The sequence below is a fragment of the Artibeus jamaicensis genome, unplaced genomic scaffold (genome assembly GCF_021234435.1).
Source record: "Artibeus jamaicensis isolate MK-2021 breed Jamaican fruit bat unplaced genomic scaffold, CSHL_Jam_final contig_233, whole genome shotgun sequence".
NCBI lineage: Eukaryota > Metazoa > Chordata > Mammalia > Chiroptera > Phyllostomidae > Artibeus > Artibeus jamaicensis.
Window position 1 is genome coordinate 11,004,910 of NW_026521486.1, and position 19,413 is coordinate 11,024,322.

Genomic DNA, 19,413 nt, shown 5'->3' on the forward strand with positions numbered 1-19,413 from the left:
GTCACTGGGTACATGGCCTTCTGCCCTCCCATGCTCCAGACCTGGAGCAACACAAGTGTCTCCCACCAGCCTCAGGCAAAGCAGTCTCACCCACTCCAGGGCACCAAAGACCCCTCCTTCACACTCTAAACGCTTTTCAGAATCATTTTCCAGCCAACAAGTCTCTTTTCCTAAGAAGAGTTCTGGTGGCAGCTGTAATCTTTTCCGCCATGTTATAGCAACAAACTTGAATGTCAAAATCAGTAAACAGTAAAAGTCAGGTGATATCACAAATGTGAAGACACTTGATGAAACTGAAACTGCTTGTTATACGAGTGTGAGTTGATATCCATAAAGATAGCATAAGGACATCATTGTCAGAACAATAGAATTGCCACATTCGTTCAGATCCTTATTACACCCAGCCCAGAGTTTTGATATTGTATTATTAAGGAAGAAAGTTCAGTTGAATATAACAGCAAACTACAATGGCTTAGATGTATGTAATAGAGGTTTGTTTTTGTCTCACAAACACAGGCTCCAAGGGGACAGTGAGGATCCCCATGGAAGCCCCACAATTTCATCAGTATCCCACCTTTTTATACTTTCCTGCTCCACCACCGTCAGCTCTAGCTTCTAGTCTCAAGTTTGTCTCAAGGTGCAAAATGGCAGCCCAGCCATCAAATTCATGTTTCAGACCCCTGGAAAGAGGAAGAAGCAAGGATGAAATGACTCTTATAAGCTGAGTTAGTCTCCTCTTCAATGAGTTTTTTTTTCCCCTAAAGTTCCACTCTAATAATCTTCTGCCTATAGAGTAATGGACAGATATTAGGCATATGGCCACATTTATTAGCAAGGAAGACTGGGGAACTGGTTTCCCAACCGGACCGCTTTGTCATCCTGAACAAATTCAGGAATGGTTTGGAAAGAAGAAAGGGAAGTGGATGCTCAGGCAGCACCTGGCAACCTCTGCCGTAGTCGCCCACAAAAGCCCCGGAGGAAGGGCAGGGAGAGGGTGTCTGTGTGCATCGTGAGTACAGTCTTAAAGGTTAGCAAAGAATCATGCTTTTATAAGCAGTTCTCTGTGCTTTACAATTTACTGCAATGCTTTATCCATCAGTGATAATTCCCTGCTACTTTAACCCTCTGGAGCAGTAATTTCACTTCCCTTTGTAACAGTAGTTACAAAGAATGGGTAAGACCCATATGTATAAAATGAAAATATATCCAAGATACCTCTTCCCATAGGGACTCTCAAGATGTGTGACAGAGTGTAGGTAGGAAAGGGTGCAGAGTAGCAGAGATAACAAGTAATCATTTCTTACTAGCGATCGCATTTATGTCTTAAATTTTTCCTAATCTTAGCTCATAACCACGCCTTTCTACTGTGCAACCATCATGCTCAGGTGGCCTCATTTTGTCTTCGTAACCTACCTGTAACACTTCCTCTGAGTGACTCCCTGGAAAAGGTTCGTGTCTCATTCAAGGCTGCATAGCCAGCACAAAGCTGGTCGCCAAGTCCAGTGCCCCTTGCTCAATCACAAAGTGGCAAAGCTTAGTGGATGGGAACACAGTCTGAGGACAGGTCGAGGAGGGTTCCAGACCTGGTCCTACTACACATATGACAAGATTTTTATCTTCTCATCTTTGCATCGCAGTTTGCAAAAACAGCAGCAGCCTCAAAGGACTATTGTGGGATTCAAATGAGCTAAGACGCATGAATTGCTTACCACAGAGCCCAGCAGAGGGTAAATTGCTCAGTCAGTGTTCTTAACAACACTTCATCATAGCGCATGTGGCCATCTGCCTGCGTGGGTTACATGCAGCCCACTGCACCCCAGTTACCTGTTTGACTGCTCGGAGAATCCTAGGGGAAGTCAGTGCTCTCAAATAAGTTTCTCAACCAGGGAAGGTACTGTCCACATAGAGGGGATTTGGGAAGAGGAGGGAGATACCCTTTTGATTGTCCCAGTGTTTTGGGAGCAGGGGCACTAATGGCATTTAGTTGGCACATATGCCAAATATCCTGCAATGTTTATAACAGTTCCCCCCAAAAAATAGTTGTCCCACCCAAAACACCAGTGTCCATCCCCTTCCATTTAAAACACTGGAAAGCAGGAGGAAAATATAATGATAGCCAATGTACCTCTTTTTATCTTTAAAGAAATTTAAAGTCAATTCTTTACAAACTTGTTTCTAAACTTGCTCTTTTCCCTGGTCAGTGAGACACAGGAGTTCCCTGCCCAGAGTTTGAGGGGAATTAGAAGGCCGTGCCCAGAGGCAGCAGTGCAGACCCAAGGTTCCTTGCTCCGTGGGAATTCAGTCACCTGGCGCGATTTCTACAACTGCATTTCCGATTTTGTCTCATTTAAAGATGTGCTGGAGGAGTTGCACTAACTCCTCTGCTTCTTGTTTTACAGCATAAAAATCAACGCCTTTTCATTTCCAAATACTTCACTAGCCTTTGTGCCAGGGGTGGGAATCAAAGCACTGACCAACCATGGCACTGCCAACGTCAGCACAAACTGGGAAGTCAAGTCTCCACTTTTGTGAGTATTTCCTGAAAAGTCAGCTGCTCTTCTGGGGGGACATGGAGCAAAAACCCAAAGTGTATAAATTTGCTGATGTTTTTGATGTTACTCTTCTTTCCTCAACCATTAACACTCTTTCCTAAGAGCATTTTTCCAGAAGAGATTTAAATCAGAATATCTCTCCTGGGGGGACAGAGGGGCAGGGGCTGAAAATCATCTTAATCTTAAAGGCAGCTACTGATCAAAATGTCCTTTACAATTTCCTAAGAGCTAGAAGTCCCAGACTGTTGGAGAACTGCACATGCGCTCAACAGTTGAGACCCCCCCCCCGTGAGTCACTGTGTGATCTTAGTTGGCCATCCAACACGCTTTGCCATCCACGGGGGCATCTGATGGGAAGGGGAGCCTTCCTATCTCACAAGGAGGCTGGAGGACGATAGTCACCTTCAGCCCAATTCTTCCTTAGCAAAAGGCCTTTGCACCCTCCTTAGAAAGAAGGTATCAGATTCAAGGTGTGCTTACAGACCACCCACTATGTGCGAGTTCTGTCCTGGATGTAATGTTTAGGTGTGCCTTGGTTTGTGACTCAGAATGACACATTCATTCCCCCACTTGGTCATTTAACAACCAGTTATTGAGTTGTTAACCTGTTTACCATTTATTCCCAACTCAAGAACTCCAAGAATTCTTATAGACTGGAGAGAAATGATGTATTCTCCTATAAGTAACATGGGTTCAGGTATCCATTCTTTCTTGTCTTCACTGACTCATCAGCCTTACATTGCATGCTCATTTTGCATCAGTCCATGAGCTAAGTTCTGGGGACATGGACATGAGTAATACACACTCCACTCCTTCAAAGAGTTCACAGAGCACATCTAAGTTTCCCCTCCCCATCCATGCCCCTCCTACATAAGATATGGCCAACTTTACCCTCTATGTTCTCACTCTAAATAAGCATTGTATGTGTTCCATATGTGCTCAACCACATGGCAGGTGGGGCAGAGTGGTCAGGATAAAATACCTGACAGGTCCCTAAAGCTTTCACCATTCACCTAACTCATTACTTCATTTGTTCAGCGAATATTCACTCAGCACCTACTGTTCCTACCTGTTCTAGGTGCCAGGAATCCAGAGGTGACAAAGGTCCTGCCTTCCATGATCTCAGAGTCTGTGGGTAATCGGAGAACTGAGCCATCTCCTCCCCTGCTGAGGCCTAGGTAACCTTGCACTTTTTCTCTCAACAGCCAAGACACAGGAGGAGCAGATCTGTTTCTCTCTGGGGTCTACTTCACCGGTATCCTTGTCCTGGCCCAAAATGACTTTGGTCACCCAACCCTGAAGCTCCAAGACTGCCACGTCCAAGTGAGCCACGCCCATGTCTCCTTTACTGGAGAACTCAGGTGGGTGAGGGTGCCCTGTGGGCAGTGGGTAGTCAGGGGCTGGACTCTCAGGCAGCACCTAGGGGAGGTTTATTTATAACCATAGGTGTGGTCCCGGAGTAAGGCCCTTTTTCCCATTTTTTCCTAGTGTCCTGTATAACTCCTTCACTGAGCCCATTGAGAAACCCATTTTAAAGAACTTAAATGAGATGGTAAGTCTTCAGAGGTTACACCACCATGGTAAAATGCTATTATCAGCAGTTCTGCCATGCTTTTATTAATTCTTAGTAAACTTTTATTGAGCACCTTCTGTGTGCTAGGCACAATCCAAGGCACTTTTACACACATCACCTTATAGCATTCCTTCCTCAAGTTCTTGCCACAGGGTAGGCAAACAACCAACAAGAATTTACTTATCTTGTACCTACTGCATGCCCAGCACTAGGCTAGGATCTGTTGGGCATATGAAAAAAGAAACAGACTTATTATCCTTTTAGGAAAACCAAACTCAATCTTGTGAAATAATAACTTAATGAGGACTTGAATTTAGTATATACTTATATGATCATTAGATTGAATCAAAGGGGCTCAGAGAAATGGGAAAATTAAACAAACAGAGACTGAAGCATCCTGGGAGCCAGGTTTAAAGGATGCAGGACTTGAACTGGGCCTTGAAGTACAGGTAGGATTTAGATAGGTGAGATCTGGGAAAGAAGAAAGGACGCTTCCAGCCAACAGAAACAGTGTAAGTTAAGATGGCTTCTGAAACTACAACTATCTAGATTCTACAGTGGAAGTTGGGGTGTGAGGAGGGGGAAAACGGAATTGGCTTTGCACCCACCTTCCAATCCTTACCATAGCCTCCCGAACCCTTTACCCACAATTTGTGGGAGACAAGGAGAGGGATGAAGAGGACTGCCAAAGAAGGGACACTCCTTTCTGGCAAAGCGGGGTAAAGATGGCATCTGGCTAGCTCCTTCTCCCTCACGCTCAGCTCAGAGCTTGGCAGGAAGTAGGTGTTTAATGAACATCAGTGAGGAAATCAACACGCAGAAACACTGAGCAGCCTGTCTAATGAGGTTGCCCGCTGGCCAAGGGACTTCAAGTCCACCTTCAAGGCCCTCACACTTGGTCATTCCTTTGTTCAAAGTGAGTTACGGCTCTTGGCCTCTGAGAGGAAGCCAATAGTTAAGTTTGCCTGGAGTTTATATATGACTTAGAAATCATAGAGGCTTTGCCTCCGAGATTCCCTCTGAGCTGCTGGGGATGGAAAGAGTGCTCAGAACACTGCTGTCAGGCTGGGCCAGCCCAGGTTTCAAGTGCTAGTGATGTGACTCCTGGAGGCCCACCGCACTTCTCCAGTTTTCCCACGTGTAAATAGGCGACACTAGTGTTTACCTCCCAGCGCTGTGGTGAGGGTGAAATGGGGTTAAAACAACAGCTAACACACATTGAATGCTTACTACGAGCTGGGAAATTTTACACGAATTACCTCAATCTCTGCTCCTGATGAGGTAGATGCAATTATCAGCCCCATTTTGCAGGTGAGGGAACTGAGGACCGAGAGTGCAGGTAACTTCCCAAGAAATTCAACCCGGTAGCCCAGCTCCCAAGCCTCTACTAGTAATCACCACACAGAGTGCTTAGCACACGCCCGGCACACAGCAGGTCCACCAATGCTGGTGTCCTTCCTTTCTCCTCAAGATGAGCTTGAACCTGACTCAAGACTGATTTGCTAATTCCAAATGGAGTTCTGATTGAAACACATGCCTGATGTCATGGGCTGTTGAACCAGCCCAACGGGGAAATAAAGGCCCTAGCTGTAACCACTCCTGGTAGCATGGCGCTGATGACAGAGGAGGGAAAAGGCACAGCAGGTTCCCTGGGTGTGACAGCACCAGCATGGACTGGGACACATGCCCTGTCATGCCACAGGAGGAAAAGGCAAGGTCACATTCTTTCATGGGCCTCATTGGGTGTGGCCCCATTTGCTATGAAGTTCAGGCAGCATTGAATGACCTGCTACCCATGCATACTAACTTGAGGCCCATGGGCATCAACTAATTTAAGAGAAAGTCTTTATGATTAAAGGGAGAATGTCTGCTAGCCTTTATTTGCAGGGTCCAGGCCCGTAAGTAGAGGTTTCCAGTATAATACAATAACCTGCATTTTTTTAAATATTCCTTCTATGGCCAGCTCTGTCCCATCATCATAGGTGAGGTGGAAGCACTGAATGCCAACCTCAGCATGCTGGAGGGTGAGTCCCTGAGCTGTCTCTTCTGATGGTTTTCTCCCCACCTTCCCACTCTGGTGTTCTCCAGGTTTGCCCTTCCACACCCTGTAGCTCGGCTCTTCAGTCTGCTTTCTGCCCCACCAGCCTGAGCCGTGGGAAGGGGCGGGGGCACATGGCCTGTGTATGGGGCTTGCTCTTTGCTGCTACCACCAGTTTCTCTGCAGGAAGGGGTGGCTGCAGGAGACTAGATGCAGTCTGAGAATAAAACTCTCATGAACTTTAATCCCAGCTCTGGCACAAAATCCATCTTCCTCAGACTGATTAATGCTGATCTGGGCCAGGTTATCCCCTGGTCCTAACCCGGTCATTGGCTCCTCTCTGCCTTCAGGATCAAGTCCAAATGCTTCAGTGTGGACTACAAGCCCCACCTGCCATGCTCTGGCTCCTACTTCCCTCTCTAGGCTTCATCTTGCACCTTTCCTGCTCCAGCCATCAGACTGCTTCTCCTGCCCTCACACCCCTTGCCTTTGCTCCTGTTGTCCTCTCTGCCTAGAAGAGCTGTCTCCCCCTTCATCCATTTAGTCATTTAGTAGATATTTATTAGGTGCTGTCTGCCAACACTGTGCTAAGCCATGAGGGACACAGTCCCTTCCACTCCCTACCCGTCAGCCATTCCTTGTCTCGTTCACTCTATCTTTTAAGGCTCCAGCACAGGCATAGTCTCTTCCAAGAAACCTTACCTGATGCTCACACCCCAAAGTTCTGCCTCCTCTGTACTCACACGATACTTTGAAAGTATCTCTCTCTTTCCACTCCACCCATTCATTCACCAATGGCACAGGCCAGGTGCTGCTCCTGGTGCCGGAATGCAACAGTAAGCCTCGGAAACTGAAATCCCTGCCCTCATGGGACTCATGGGAGGGGACAGACAGCAAGCAAGATGATAAGTAAGATCTGTGGCATCCTAAGATCTGTGATAAGCAATAAGAAGAAAAATAAAGCAAGGAAGGAGCTGGGGAGTGGCTTTCATTTTAGATAGTATAGCCTAGGATGTCCATAGATAGTTTTCCATTTTAGATACTGAGCAGGTAACACCAAGAACAAATCTGAATGAAGTAGGGAGTGAGCTATACTCCTTGATCTGGGCACAGAACATTCCAGGCGGGTGGAACGGCAAGCTTACAGGCCCTGAAGCAGGAGCGTGCCAGGTGTGCTGGAGGAACTGTGAGGAGGCCATAGTGGGAGCAGAGGGAGCGAGGGGGGAAGTAGCAGGAGATGAGTCCGGGAGAAGAAAGCAGATGGTTAGATGTGCAGGGCTCCCTAGGTCATTGCAAAGGCTGGCTCCTAGTCTCACTCTCACAAGAAGCCTTTGGAGAGTTCTGAGCCAGTGTCACATGATGTCACTTACCTTTTCACAATATCACTCAGACTTCTGTCTGTTAATAATAGATAGGATGGAGGGCCAAAGGTGGAAGCAGGAATACCACTTAAGAGGCTACAGCAGTGACCCACATGAGCAAGGATGGCAACTGGCCTGGATGAAGATGGGGAGACACATTCAGGTCCTGAATGTACCTTGCAAGTCGAGACAGTGGTGTTTGCTGACACACTGAAGGAAGGTCATGAGGGGAGTTGAGGATAACCACAGGCTTGACCCTGAGCAGCTAGAACGTTGGGAGAATGGAATTACCATTTACCCACATGGGGTAGACTGTCAGAACGGGTTTGTAAGCGGACCATCTAGAGCCCAGGTTTAGATCTGCCCTTACTACGCTGTATTCTCACCTCCTGGTTACATGTCTGTCTCCCCAGCAGACTGAGAGTTCCAGGAGGGCAGAGGCTTTGACTCAGCTCTGTATCTCCAGGCCCAGGCCCAATGCCAGCTGACACAGAGTTATAAACCTTAGATTGATGAAGGGGTGACAGAACATGGACAGATGGACTGATAAATGGGTGTAGGTGGATGAAGGAAAATTAATAAATTGGGGAGGTAGGGAAAGAGAAGATGGAGAGAAGAAAGAACTGGTCAAGCATCCCCCTGTCCTAACTTGCTTTGGCAACTTTCTTTACCTCTGGGAGCCTCCGTCCCCTCACCTGTAAAGTGGTCAGGTCCTGCTTCCCTCCCAAAACAGTGATAGATTGGTTGAGACCATGAATTTGAAAGCAGTTTTTAAAACTATGGTGGCATAGGGTAGTATTGTTCCCTCATTTTGGCAAATCACTTCATCTCTTCTCCCTTGTCATTTCCATCTGTGGAATAAGCCAAACATGACATGCAAGATGGGAAGCCATGGTGCTCATGTACCTTCCTCTAGACCAGGGAGGAGGTCTTCCTACCAGAGCACACGGTGGCGGGGAAAACGACGACTCAGGCCAGGTGGGAAACTGGGCACACACCACAGCACAAACAGGCGGTGTCTGGCGCTGAGGTCGTGCTTCCTGCAAAGCCACACTCACTGTTTCCTGGCCCCTGCCTGGCCTCCCGCTTTGCTCTGAAAATGATAGTACAGAAAATGACACACATCAGTAGCACTGTGCATGAGAATTTCACTGGCGTCTCCAACTTAGTGAACTTTACTCCTGTCTGCCTGTCTCTCTCAATATTTCTTTTTAAAAATTATTTCTAATTATAACAGTAATATATACTTATTTTTAAAAATAAGTCTAACTACATAGGAGGCTTTAGCGTAGAACTTAAAAGTCTCTCATTATACCAGACTAATATGTACGGCTTAAGATTGACAAATACCTTTTGTTTGTCTAATTTCCTTTATAAAAATAAGTGCGTGTGTGTGTGTGTGCGTGTGTGTGTGTGTGTGTGAGAGAGAGAGAGAGAGGGAGAAAGATTAAAAGTGTATACACCAAAATTAGACTCAAGTTTCTCTCAGGGTTATGTGATCTACAAGGGTGTTTTCTTTCTTCTTCTGACTTATCTACTTTTCCTGGGTTTTAAAACATGAGAAGGACCTGAAACTAATATGATATTGAATATCAACTGTAATTTAAATGAGAAAATTAATAGTGAACATGTGTTACTCATGAAATAGGGTAATTATTATTTTAAACAACAGAAAATTAAAAAGTATCAAATTATTTAAGAATCTGTGGTAAGTATACATTAATCATATGTTATGCTTTTAATGAATGTGAAGTTTTTTTGCTTTATTTATTATTTAGTTTTAACCAAGATCGACAACTATACCATCCTGGATTATTCCCTGATGAGTTCTCCAGAAATTACTGAGAACTACATTGACCTGAATTTGAAGGTAACCTTCCCATTACTGGAGTCCTCATCCTGGCTATGAACAACCAGTACAGTCCTCCCTCGGTAGCCTCTCGGGCTTGATTACAGGACACCCCCCAATACCCAAATCTGGGATGCTCAAGACCCTTGTATAAGATGGCATGGGGTTTGCATTCGACCTATGCACATCCTCCTGTGTGCTTTAAATCACCTCTAGATTATTTACAAAACCCAATACAATACAAATGTTATGTGAGTAGTTGTTTAAAAAACTACATGCTCAGTACGGACACAACCCTCACAGGCCTAACTGCATCGTGCACGTCAGCAAGAACGTAGCTTTTTTAGAAAATATTTTTCATCTGCAGTTTGTTGAAGCAGAACCTCTGGATACAGAGGGCAGACTGTATTTGGGGAACAAATATTATGTGCAGAGGAAATACATGCTCTTGGAATTGTCTCCATCTCCAAGCAATTCCATGGTGGGCGTGCTCCTCAAAAGACCCGAACATTTTCTTGATTGATAAACGACTGTTCAGATTACACAAGATATGTCTGTCTGCTTCAAGAAAAGTGTCTCGATGTCTTTGCCTCTGGGAGCAGGTTTGAGGCTAGGGGACAGCAAGGAGGGCAGTGTGCGTTTATTAGAACTCACCATGTCAGTAATCGTGCATGTTGGCACGTCTATCATTTGCAGATTAGTCAGTTTAACGGAGGGGCCGCTGACCTCTGTTGGGGCCACAAGCACGTGAAAATGGTGTTTGCCGATCCTGGAAAAGTGATCAATGGCCCTAATGTTTAGCTTTCTCCCAAAGTTAATATATTTGTTTTAAAAATGCATATTGGCTTATATTTCAGTTACTCAGAGTCATTCAGGTTAGCTGAATATCGCACAGTTGTTAGTACCATTTTGTACTAACCACCAGCGAACGAGGGCGGCATCGGCAACGCCACAGACTTTCTCCTGTGCGTCCAAAACCCATGACGCACTCGGAGCAAGTGGGGCAGGTGCAGTTCAGGGCACTGTGTTCCACTCAGTTCAACTCAATAACTATTTGTTGCATGCTTTAAAAAATGCTTTAGCCCTGGCTGGTGTACCTCAGTGGATTGAGTGTGGGCCTGTGAACCAAAGGATCGCAGTTCGATTCCCAGTCAGGGCACATGCCTGGGTTGCAGGCCAGTTCCCAGCAGGGGACGCATGAGAGGCAACCATACATTGATATTCTCCCCCTCTCTCCTTCCCTTCCCCTCTAAAGATAAATAAAATCTTTTTAAAAATGCTTTAAACCATTTCGAGTTTGGGGGTTTCCTGAGTCTTTCTGTGATACCCCAGATGCTCAGTGATCACAGATTTTGAAAGTCAAGAGCGTGACACCTCTACCTGGCCCCTCAGGGACTGCTCAGAGCTGTCCCCTCCAGCTAAGTGCGTCTGCATTTCTCAGACAAAAGGGCTGACAAGGAGCTTCTCGCTGCCTTAGACCCACAGTGGATCCGCATGCCCAGCTAGATACTCAGCAAGTCATCGGGGCTTTGAAACACAGTCACTAGTCAGAAAGTCAGGAGACCTTATCGTTTTTCCTTCCCAGAATGAGTTTCTGAAATTTTTTCCTTCTTACCCGAGAGGGTCCCCCTTCTTTAGTCCTGCACCTTTGAGCCTCCACCTAACACACTGCTCTCCCTCTTTTCCCACAGGGCGCATTCTACCCAGTGGACGACCTCACTGACCCTCCCTTCCCTCCAGTGCCTTTCGAGCTCCCGGAACGCAGTGACTCTATGCTCTACGTTGGAATCTCCGAGTATTTCTTTAATTCTGCATCCTTTGCCCATTTCACAGCTGGAGCTTTCAACATCAGTCTCTCCACAAAAGAGGTGAGAAGGGTTAACGGGTGATGGGTGTTGACAATCGGCTCCAACGTGTAATCTTAGTATAAGTGCCCCATTACGGGGGTTTTATGCCATAATTTCCCTTCCCTTCCCGGGCTTTGTGGACTGCCACTCCCATCAGGACGACGAATGAAGGGTTGTGGAATGAATGGTATTAGTTGTTGGAGAGTCATTGGGTTTCCAGTTTTGTTCACGTCATTTTTTGTCACACTGAGTCACTGTTCCAGATTGCTCTTAAATAACGACAGGGCCCCCTTCATCACTTATTACCCGTGACCTTGGCCACTTGCAACTTATTTAACTTCTCTGTGCCACAGTTTCCTCATTTGGAAGATGGGAATAATAATAATTCTCTACCCCTAGGGCTGGTATGGACATTAAAGAGATTTAAGTATGTGTAAAGCACTCAGACCAATGCCCAGCACAGAGTAGTCAGGGGTTGCTGGTTATCATCACCATTCACTATTATTATTCCTTACATTAGGCCAACAGGAAGATTTCTCCTATTAGCAACTGCAACTGATTTATCCGTCACGACCAGTAATAGGACAGATACTCACTAATTCTCTTTCCCACCCCCTCTCTTACATATAATGAGAACAGTCCTCCCAGCCTGCCCACCAACAACTTTTACAGAGCACCCCTTATGAGTCTTTGCATTCTGTAGGCCCTGATTATACATGCAGTTGTAAACCCTACATTCAAAATGCTAAGCTGGCAGCACCAGCTCCCGTACAGTGCTGAAAATTAGACACTTTCAGCTTCACAACTTGAAAACCGTCCATCTGTGAAAATAAATTCCTTGAGCATCCACTGTCTCAGCGATCTCGGAAAATGAGGGCAGTAATACAAAACATATTGTTAACCGCCACAGATATTTACACATGGATCATACATATAGGACACATGCTTACTGAAGTCACTTACTAAAAGGGAAGGTAACTCCCGTGTGACTGCCCATGTGCAAGGCACTTCCCTTCCCTGGGTCTCAGGTTTCCTATGGTTGGTCTGTAAAATGATAAGTTGCCTTCAAACACCTTTTTGTGTGTGTGTGGGGGGGGTAACATCTTCAAAATTCATAAAAACTGTAGGGGATGCTACATTTTCCCTGAAAAGATAACCCACGGTAAAAACCTGACAGTGACGCGATGGCCTTAACCTTCCAGATTTCCAGCCATTTGGTCCACAACTCGCAAGGCATTGGCAACGTGCTGTCCCGGGTGAGTGCCTGGGTCTGACTCCCTGACACTGTAGTTGTTCGTGGGAATTAACTTCTGGAAGACTTGTGTGTTCTTTATGCATCTTTTCAGTGCAAGCCTGACTTCATCTTTTCATTCTTAAGAAATTTCTTTCTTGTAATCAAATATCCACAAATGTTTACTGAACAAGTTATTATTAAAGGTATTTTAAGCCCTGGCTGGTGTAGCTCAGTGGATTGAGTGAACCAAAGGGTCACCGGTTTGATTCCCAGTCAGGGCACATGCCTAGGTTGCAGGCCAGGTCCCCAGTTAGGGGGCGCCCAAGAGGCAACCACACACTGATGTTTCTCTCCCTCTCTTTCTCCTTCCCCTCTCTCTCTTTAAAAATAAGTAAATAAAATATTAAAGGCATTTTTAAGTTCACAAAATAAATCATCTATCTGTTCCATCCAAAAAGTTCCACCACACTTGAAATAATTAGCTTTAATGGGAAATTGAAGGAATAACGCCTTCATGGTTGTGGCTTTAGTGAAACAACTCTTAATGCCATGCCTCCAGAGCACCTGAGTGTCAGACACATTGTACTGAAAGGCCCCAGTTTGCCCTTGAGGACAGAGAGAGAGAGAGAGAGAGAGAGAGAGAGAGAGATGCTGTTTTTATACAGCATCCTGGTTTTAGAGCAAGGATCTTATATCACACAGACCTGGGTTTGAATCCCATTTCTGCAACTTACTCACCTGGGACCTTGAAAAGATGACCTAACCTCTCTAAGACTCACTTTCTTCATTGGTGAAATGGGGAGAACTTGCCTCACAGGGGTTTTGTGAAGATTAAATGAGATATTACAGATAGCCCTGACGTGGTGCCTGGCACACTCTGTCTTTGATACGCCTCCACTGTTATTATTGGGGGGGGGTGCATGTTAGTGTTGTTTTCATTAAAGATCTTTTTTCTATTCCAACTGCCTGATGTAAGATTTAATCACCACAAGCCACCCCAAATTTGTAATTTTCCCTCGTCAACTCACAAGTCCTGATCTCTGTGATTCCCCCCCAAACATGGGCAGATTGCAGACATGTACATCCTGTCCCAGCCCTTCATGTTTCGGATCATGGCAACGGAGCCTCCTGTGGTCAGTTTACTGCCAGGTAACTTCACCCTGGACATCCCTGCCTCCATCGTGATACTCACCGAGTCTGAGAACTCAACTGCTGAAACCATCGTGTCCATGGACTTTGTAAGTTTGGGGGACAGATGGGCAGCCTGTGGATAGCAATCCTGTTCCTGTAGCAGACCACCGGCCAGCAGCGGTCTACTAAATGCTCGGAAGGGTGGGAAGTGATTCATCGACTAGGGCAGAGTTGAGAATGGGGTTGGAGGGAGATGTGGAAGGCTGGCGCTCAACCGCCATGCATGGTGAAACAGCTCTGTACCCTTCTCCACGTCCTGTGTTCCCTTCCTTCTGCTTCAGTTACGTTGGTAGCCAATTTTCTTTTTCCTCAAAATAAGTTAAAGTGGAATTCAAGTTTATTTGAGGAGATGAAGGCCACATGCAATTTGATAAAAGGGAACTAATACAATGAACCTAAGTAAAATACACCCCCCCGCACACACAGTACATAGAGATTAGGAGAAAATAGAAAAATAGTTTAAAGGAGATCCTCAAACAGAAAGTCTTTATACTTAGCTTTCTTACCTAAAAGAGTGTTTTTTAGAACTATTTCTTTCTAATATCTCTTGGAATGAGAGGGAAAGTGAAGTTTATTGTGTTTCCACTATAGGGAATAATATTTATGGCCAATCTGTGGCCAGAGAGATTCTTTCCTCTTAGTAACCAATGCTTTTGCTGCCTGCAGGTTGCTAGTACCAGTGTTGGCCTGGTTATTTTGGGACAAAGACTGGTCTGCTCCTTGTCTCTGAACAGGTAAGATCTATCGACATAACTGTTGGGAAACTTCATCATAAGTGAATTAACAGACCACAGAGACCAAGTGGACATCAACAGACCAAGCAAAGCTACTATTGGCTAGAACAGGAATCATTTAAGCACTTCACCTGCAATAGTCCAGATAACTTCAAAGTAGGGACTTCAAAACCTGTTGCCAAGTCTTTCTTTTCCCATTAAACAATACTAAACTAAAATAGGCAACACAATAACTATAAGTATAATTCTATAATATAAATGCACATTCCAGTGGAACAGCACTATGAAAGTAAAATTCCTCCTTAACAAATTCAGGGAGTGTGCCATTGAGGAAAGAGCATGAAACTTGGAGGTCAAGGGATGAAGTTCAAATCCTTGCTCACTGATTTTTTAACCATGATCAAGTCTATTAACCTCTGAGTGTCAGTTTCCTTATCTGTAAGATAGTGAAGTTGGACTGAATTACTCCTGAGATACCTTCAGGCTCTGACACTTGGATGCCATTACTATCAGGAAGAGTTTCACAAGCCCACGCCACACGGCCTGGCTGGCTCCCCAGTGCAAGTCACGCCGTGTGACAGGGCCTGACAGGTTGTACGCACAGACCACTGAACACGAATGGCCATTCGGAAGAATGGCCCACTTTCCCAGCCGTGGAGCCCACAGTTGAAGCTGTGAGTCAGACACCTGCGGGGAGGATACATGGGATGGTCAGATGGCCTAGATTAAATCTGTGATAGGAAGAGACAGACAAAGAACAAAACAGAGAAGGCAGAGTCCAGAAAGAACAAGAAACCAACAGAGGGGGAAGCAAGTCAACCACCATCAGTCAACTGAAAGGTTATCAGGACTATGGTAGAAACATGTAAGATGTTTCCAATAAAATAATATTAAGTGGGACAAGCAAAATATGGAACCGTATAAACACATCAGGCAGCCTTGTAAAATAGTCTTCCATCTGGACAAGGAAATGAATAGCAAATGAAGAGTTAAGATAGATTATGAGAGTTGCATTTTTTCTTAAAAGTGTCTTTTTAACTACAGCTGACCCTTGAACAACACAGGGGTTAGGAGTACTGGCACCCCTCCCCATGCTGCACAGTCAAAAATTTGCTACAATTTCGACTGCCCGAAAACTTAACTACAGTTGGCTCTTGGTATCTGATGGGGATTGGTTCCAGAATACCCCACAGATACCAAACTCCAAGGATGCTCAAGTCCCTTCTATGAAGTGACGTAGAACGATACGTATGGTCAGCCCTCCACATCTGTGGATTCTCAGCCACAGGTCAGAAATACTGTTCGAATACTGGTTGGTTGAATCTACAGATGTGAAATTCATGGATGCAGAGGACCAGCAGTATTTTTTAACAAAATCTGCACATGTGGATTTACACAGTTCAAAACCGTGTTGTTCAAGAGTCGATTGTACATTGTTTACCCAATGAAAGGGGGAAAAAATAGCATGGTTTCCCAAAGACACAAGATTTCAAGAAGAGTTTAGTCAACTTTTTTCAGCCTCATAAAACAGGACTTATTTCTCCATTAGGCTCAATAGGCACAGTAGAGCCCACAATACTTTAGGGATCCATGAGAATGTTTTAATATATTTTAAAATAAGAATTTTAAAAATGAATACAATCCAATGAGGATTATACTTATCTTTATATTTGTAACACTTTTTTAATGGAGGAAAGACTCCCAAAGTCAAAAATGGCCTTGGGCCCCCAGAAGTCATAATGTGGCCCCTTTTTCTAGAAGATCAAAGCTCATGAAACTCTGAACCTTGATGGCTGGTCTTTGGGATGGCAGTTGGCATGGTTGAGCCTGAGAGCAGGGGATGAGGAGGGAAAGGACAGAAGGTGCGGAGGTGGCGGGCAGCAGCTGAGCCAGGCCACAAGAGAAAGGAGAGAACTTGGAATGCAGTTTGCCTGAGCAGCAGGACTGTGGTGCAGGTGAGACCTCCATCGGTTTGAAGGCCGAGAGGAAAGGGCTGATAGGCAGGCTGGGCATGTGGAGTGATGGGGAGCATGGGGCAGGGCTGCCAATTGGGGCCGCGAGCTCCTAAGCAGGTAATGACATTTGCACTTGAGCAGTGATCTGGTTTACTGTCAGGATTTAGATTCTCCTTTAGATTCTTGGCTGGGGAGGCGTCCTGCATCCTGAGGTCTTAGCGGGATCTGAGCAGGACCAGCCACGTAATTTGCAAGACCCAGTGCAAAATGAAAGTGCATGCCTCTTGTTCAAAAATTGTGTAGAATTTCAAGATGGAGACAGCAGGGCATTCAACCAAGCAGGAGCCCTTCTGAGCCAAGGCCCTATGGCAACTGCACAGGTTGCCTGCAGTGAGTCTGAGGGTGGGTCCTACAGGGGGTGCCATAGCAGACCTCAGGCAGTGAGCAGACTGGGGCCTAGGTGAGTGGGCCTGGCCTCACTCAAGCTTCAGGCAAAGTGAGAGGCAAGACTGTAAAGGAGAGGAGACGGTGTTGAAAGAGCAGCCTGAGCCTTTGTCAGCAAGGGCAGTAGTCCCGCCGCCCACACAGGCCACCCCAGGCGGTGTCTCCTCTCCTGGGCTTCCTAGGCAAGTGCTGCTTTTCAGGATGGGCTGGTTTTATCCTCAGTGATGTCAGAGAGACACAGCAGGTAGAGATGGAAAGTGGGCGGGGATCAGTGAAACATCCATGAGAAGAACCAGGGAACACAGTGTCTCCAAATACAGCTCTCCAGAACACCCCAGCCTTCCTAGCCAGCCCCGGCCTGGAGGAGCCTCTTTCTGGAGCTGCTCAGGGTGGGCTGCATAGACTTGAGGTGCAGCAATCAGAGGCATATCCAGAATGGTGAGTTCAGAGACGTAGTAGGATCACAGGCTTTGCAGTCAGACTATCTGGTTCAGACCCCAGCCCAGGGTGAGGAGCTAACTCCCATTAGCTGTGGAGTCTCAGGCAAGTTTCTTGACCTCTCTGGGCCTCTGTTTCCTCCTCTTAAAATGAAGATAAAATAAAACCTACTTCAGGCGTTGTTGTGAGGAATACATGAGTCAATACATGTAACGTGTATGTTATGTATTCAAAAAATGTTGGTTGTGGCTATTATTTAAAATTGGGGGCTGGCCTCAGCCAGGGAAAGTGGTGCTTAATCATACAAAATCATTTCAGCAATTCCCCTATTCAGAAAACACTTCACTCCCCTGTCTCCTGCCCAGTGATGGCACTTAAGTGAAATCACCTTTCGTTCTACTATTTATGATCACTATTTTTAATATAATTTATTGATTATGCTACTACAGTTGTCCCAATTTTGTCCCTTTGCCCTGCTCCACTCAGAACCCCCCATTCCCTCCAGCACCTCCCCTTAGTTCATGTCCATGGGTCATGCATGTTTCCTATACTGTTGTTAATGTCCCTCTGTCTATTCTGTACCAACCAATTTGTACTTCCTAATCCCTCCACCTTTTCCCCCATTCTCCTCCTCCTCCCTCCCAACTGATAACCTTCCAAACGATCTCCATATCTATGATTCTGTTTCTGCTCTGCTTAGTTTGTTTTTCAGATTCAATTGTTGATAGTCGTGGATTTATTGTGATTTTAATGTTTATCATTTTGATCTTTTTAAATAAGTCCCTTTAACATTTCCTGTAATAATGACTTGCTGATGATGAACTCCTTTAGCTTTACCACATCTGGGAAGCACTGTCTCTGCCCTTCAATTCTAAATGATAGCTTTGCTCGATAGACTAACCTAGGTTGCAGGTCCTTGCTTTTCTGCACTTTGAATACTTCTGGCTGGTCCCCTCTAGCCTGCAAAGTTTCTTTTGAGAAATCATCTGACAGTCTTATGGAAACTCCCATGTAGGTAACTATCTGCATTTCTCTTTCTGCTTTTAAGATTCTCTCTTTATCTTTAGCCTTTGGCATTTTAATTACCATCTTGTTTGGTACTCTCTGTGTTTCTTGGACTTGTATGTTTATTTCCTTCACCAAGTTAGGGAAGTTTTCTTTCATTAGTTTTTCAAATAAGTTTTCAATTTCTTGCCCCTTCTCTTCTTCTAGCATCCCAATGATTCAAATGTTAGTACCTTTGCAGTTGTCCCAGAGCTTCTTTACCCTATCCTCATTTTTTTGGATTCTTCTTTCTTCTTGCTGTTCTGATTGAATGTTTTTTCTTTTTTCCATTTTTCTAAAGATTGAATTTATTTATTTTTAGAGAGAGGAGAAGGGAGGGAGAAAGAGAGGGAAACATCAATGTGTGGTTGCCTCTCAAGCACCCCCTACTGGGGACCTGGCCCACAACCCAGGCATGTGCACTGACTGGGAATCGAGCTAGTGACCCTTTGGTTTACAGGCCGGCACTCAATCCACTGAGTCACACAAGCCAGGGCTGTTTTTTTCTTCCTTATACTTCAAATCATTGATTTGATTTCTGGCTTCATCCACTTCATTGTTGATTCCCTGTACATTTTTCTTTCTTTCACTTAGTGTGACCTTCATTTCTGCCTGGGTCTTTTTTATGCTGTTGAAGTACCCAATGAACTTCTTGAGCATCCTAATAATGAGTATTTTGAACTCTACATCTGATAGATTGCTTATCTTCATTTTTCTTAGTTCTTTATCTAGGGTTTTGTTCTATTCTTTCATTTGGACATATTTTTTTGTCTCCTAATTTTGGCAGCCTTCCTGTGTCTGTTTCTCTATATTAGGTAGAGCTGCTTTGACTCCCTGTCTTAGTAGTGGGCCTATTGTAGAAAAGTGAACCAGTAAGTTGGATGGGGTAGAACCTTGCCGGGGTGGGGGTGGGCAGCACTGGTGGCCACTTACGTGGACCAGGTTGATGGAATCTCAGATATGGTGTCACCGTTCTATGGCTCTGTGTGGGGGAGGGCTCAGAAAAGGGACAATGGCCGCTGCCTGGCCTCTGGAGTTTTGTCCAGAAGGAAGCTGTCCCCTGGCACTCACTGTGATGCCGGACACTTCAATTTCCTCCTGCATGCTACTGTTGCCCTTCCAGCTGCTGCCCCCAAGCTGGAGCCCAGAGTGA

General features: G+C 45.3%; 1 protein-coding gene across 1 annotated transcript in view; it reads left to right on the top strand.

The window, feature by feature from the left end:
* Nucleotides 1–19,413, top strand: part of BPIFC (BPI fold containing family C) — a 36,748-nt gene that overhangs the window by 8,852 nt on the left and 8,483 nt on the right. The window contains exons 4-12 of the mRNA XM_037160531.2: nucleotides 2,400–2,528; nucleotides 3,758–3,913; nucleotides 4,041–4,104; nucleotides 6,089–6,149; nucleotides 9,303–9,394; nucleotides 11,065–11,241; nucleotides 12,423–12,476; nucleotides 13,522–13,692; nucleotides 14,312–14,379. Of these exons, the coding sequence (XP_037016426.2) occupies nucleotides 2,400–2,528; nucleotides 3,758–3,913; nucleotides 4,041–4,104; nucleotides 6,089–6,149; nucleotides 9,303–9,394; nucleotides 11,065–11,241; nucleotides 12,423–12,476; nucleotides 13,522–13,692; nucleotides 14,312–14,379 (972 nt within the window). The remainder of the gene's footprint in view (nucleotides 1–2,399; nucleotides 2,529–3,757; nucleotides 3,914–4,040; nucleotides 4,105–6,088; nucleotides 6,150–9,302; nucleotides 9,395–11,064; nucleotides 11,242–12,422; nucleotides 12,477–13,521; nucleotides 13,693–14,311; nucleotides 14,380–19,413) is intronic.